Genomic DNA, 3,663 nt, shown 5'->3' with positions numbered 1-3,663 from the left:
GTTTGTAAAAGCCTTTATGTATGTTATCTCATTTGATACTTGTCACAATTCTATGAGGTGGGTACTATTATCATCTCCATTTTAACAGATGAGGAAACTGAGCCTGACAGAGGTTATGCAACATGCCCACCATCACACAGCTTGTTAGAATCTGAGGGAAGATTTGAATTTGGATCTTTCTGACTCCAGGTATAACATTCAATTGACTATGAAACCTAGCTGCCCCTGGAATTCTATATTCTCAGTTCCAATTTCCATGCTAGTTTTGATATTCTATACTGTATGCCCTGTCCTACCTCTAGCCTGATAAGTTCTAATTCTCAGTTCCACTATCTCATCCTTTCCAAATCTAAAGTGCAATTATTCTAAAACCACACTAAAAAGAGAATGAAGATATTTGTGTGATGACTTTCCTAAAGGAAGCTTTTACCTCTTTGTTCCTCAGACTGTAGATCAGGGGGTTCAGCATGGGGATCACCACTGTGTAGAACACAGACACTACTTCATCTTGGTCCATTGAATAGCTAGAGCTGGGGCGCAGGTACATGAAGAGAATTGTCCCAAAAAAAATGGTGACAGCCAACAGGTGGGAGGCACAAGTGGAGAAGGCTTTGTATCTTCCCTCAGCTGAACGTATCCTCAGAATGGCAACAATGACAGATAAATAAGAAACAAGGATAGTCAAGAGACAGCTCAACTCATTAAAACTGGCAAAAGCCAAAATGACTAGCTCATTCACATGGGTGTCTGAACAGGAGAGTTTCAAGAGGGGTGGAGTATCACAGAAGAAATGGTCGATAACATTGGAATGGCAGAAGGAGAGCTTAAAGGTTAAAGTTGTGTGTATTGTTGCATTGACAAAACCTGCCAGATAGGTGCCTGACACCAGTATGAGGTTGAACCTCTGGGACATGGTGGTGGTATACAGCAGTGGGATGCAGATTGCCACATAGCGATCATATGCCATCACGGCTAGCAGAAAGCCCTCAATGCCAGCAAAGGAGCCAAAGAAGAAAAATTGAGTGGCGCAACCCCTCCATGAAATGACTGGCTTCTCCATCCAGAAGTTGATGAGCATGTTGGGTGTGATGGCAGAGGAGTAACAGAAGTCAACAAAGGACAAGTTGCCTAGAAAAAAGTACATTGGGGTGTGAAGTTGTGCATCGAGTCCAATCAACAGGATCATCCCCAGGTTTCCCACCGCACTGATCACATAGATCAAGAGGAAGACCCCAAAGAGGATGGGTTGTAGCTCTGAATGGTCAGTGAATCCCAGAAGAATGAAATGGGTCACTGTGCTGTGATTACTCCAAACCATTGGCTCAGAAGAAGGATGTCTCCTGCTGAATAAAGAAGAAAGTGAGAAGGAGACATAACTCAATCAGAGAAGAAGAAATAGGTAGAGGGTAGCCAGCATGGAGAATTACAAAGTATATTGAACTGGGAGTTTGAGGACCTGGTTTGAATCCTGGTTCTATCATTTTCTTCTGGTGTGATATTAGGGCAAATCCCTTCAGTTTTGAGGACATCAGCCTCTATCTCTGTAAAATGTAGGGGCTTTGCCTAGATAACTCAAATGTCTCTTCTCAATCTAAACCCTTCAACTAGCAGGTTAACTAGTCTATCCCTTCTCATCCAAGCAGGAGACAGTATCCAAGTCATCCTAGACAAATAAGAATGGTATCAATTTATTCTAGTCTCAAAAGAGGAAAGATGAGTTGCTAGATGAGTTTCATTGTTGACACTATTACATGCAAAAAAGTCAACATTTTATGGGCTGTTTTCACATATATTTTTAAATATTTAATTTAAATCTATTGGTCTTAAGGCAGTTTCAGGTGGGATTAAGTGAAATTAATATTGGTTTAATCAGACTACCTAGATTTTAGTCAAATTGGCTTACACATTATCCTGTTTGTAGCTCAATGAAACAATTAATCAATCCAATAAGGGACTCTTTAAAATATCATTGATATTCAAGGCACTGTCCTAGAAAGAGATGATAAATCAATGCAGCCATTAGTTTATCCTTAACTATGTTTTTTTTTTTAAAGATTTGAGTGTTTGGTTATGGGATGCAGTGTTCAGAGTTATGATCCTATAGAGGAGTGCAATAAGAAGGCTTAGGGTAAGGGGGAAATGAATGAAAATTTATGAATAGAGAAGTCTTTGCTCAACAACGTATAGCTGTGAGGAACTTCTTGAGGTGGATCTAGGACTGGTTCCTGGACAAATTTTTTCAACTCTTTAAATCTAAGTTCTTTTATCTTTAAAATAGGGATAATAACAGTATCTATAACATAAGATCTTTACAAGGTTCAATAGACAAAATGTAAGTAAAGGACTTTGAAAAAACTGGACTTCTATATAAAAGCATCATCTTGGTTGGTGGTGATGATGTTGTCATTTTTTTATCAGAAAAAAATGTAAATTTCTTGAGGTCAGGTTTTGCTTTATATCCTCAGCACACGTCATAGTTAAGGCGAGGTACACCATAATGTTTGATAAATGTTTGTTAAATGAATGAATCCCCAACAGTAGCCAATCTGGTGATAAGTAACATCTCTCATGTAATTGGTGTCTTCTATTTATTGAACAAGATACAGCCAATCATGTCCATTAACATTACCAGTACAGGTTTGACTTCTATCTTTCAACTTTATATATTCTCCATCATCTTCTCTGATTTATATTTCCTTTCATATACATTCTACACCCATATGATGACCCAACGACCAGCTGAAAATGGAGAAAAAGCTATTTGATCCATATATCACAAATTAACCATTTTAATTGATTTTCTCTGGTTCATTGCTTTGATTGGTTATTTTTGTCATGGTTGTGTAGACTGAGAACAGAGAATTGGCCTTTGATTCAAGGCCTTGCTCACAGCTATAAATGTGGTCTAGTTTGGAGGATAACAGACTAGCATAAAGAAAACTCGTTTCCACATCAATCGGTTAAGTGTCAAGTACTGTGCTGTGAGCTGAGAATACAAAGACAAAAGTGAGACAGTCCATGCCCTCAGGGAATGTATATTACAGGCTCAGAGATGTGAAATTATTTGCTCATAATATCACTGTTAGTAAATTTCACAAGTAGGAATTATATTGTATGTATGTTGTTATATGATATATGGGAGGGGGAAGGGGGGAAGAGAAAGACAGTGAAAGAGAGAGAAAGAGAAAGAAAGAGAAAGAGAGAGAGGTGTGAGAGAGAGAAAGAAAGCAACAAAGGAGAAAGAGGATGGAGAGAAAGAAGAGAGAGAGGAGAGAAAGAGAGAGAGACAGAGAGAAATGAAGGGAGCTACATTCAAAGTAAATACAAACTGAGTTGGGGGAAGACCTTAATAGCTGGGCTGGGAATGGGGGTGGGGAGTGAAATTTAGGCAAGTGTCATGTAGAAGGTGACATTAGAATTGGGCCTTGATGGAAACTAGAAATTTTAAGAGATGGAGATGAAGAGGAAATACATTCCATTCATGAGAAAAGGAGAAGAGTTAGCTAGTGGGAAAGCATGGAGATGAGAGAAGGTATATTGTATAGAAGAACAGAAAGATCAGTTTGGCTGAACTGCAGAATACATGGGGGGAGTAATGTGCAATATGTCTGGAAAGGGAGGTTGGAATCAGATTGTGAAGGACTTTAAGTGACAAATATCCTT

The 3,663-nt window shown here is 38.8% G+C and overlaps 1 protein-coding gene across 1 annotated transcript; it reads right to left on the bottom strand.

Annotated features, from left to right (window-relative positions):
• Window positions 1-376: 376 nt before the first annotated feature.
• On the bottom strand, window positions 377-1,318 carry LOC114041478 (olfactory receptor 1020-like). The gene has a single exon (XM_027859940.1). The coding sequence runs from the start codon at window positions 1,316-1,318 to the stop codon at window positions 377-379; it is 942 nt and encodes a 313-aa protein (XP_027715741.1).
• Between the last annotated feature and the right edge of the window lie 2,345 nt (window positions 1,319-3,663).

The sequence above is a fragment of the Vombatus ursinus genome, unplaced genomic scaffold (assembly GCF_900497805.2).
Source record: "Vombatus ursinus unplaced genomic scaffold, bare-nosed wombat genome assembly UNPS02014174.1, whole genome shotgun sequence".
Taxonomy (NCBI): domain Eukaryota; kingdom Metazoa; phylum Chordata; class Mammalia; order Diprotodontia; family Vombatidae; genus Vombatus; species Vombatus ursinus.
The sequence above is the reverse complement of the archived record's forward strand: the minus strand, read 5'-3'. Positions and strand labels throughout refer to the sequence as shown.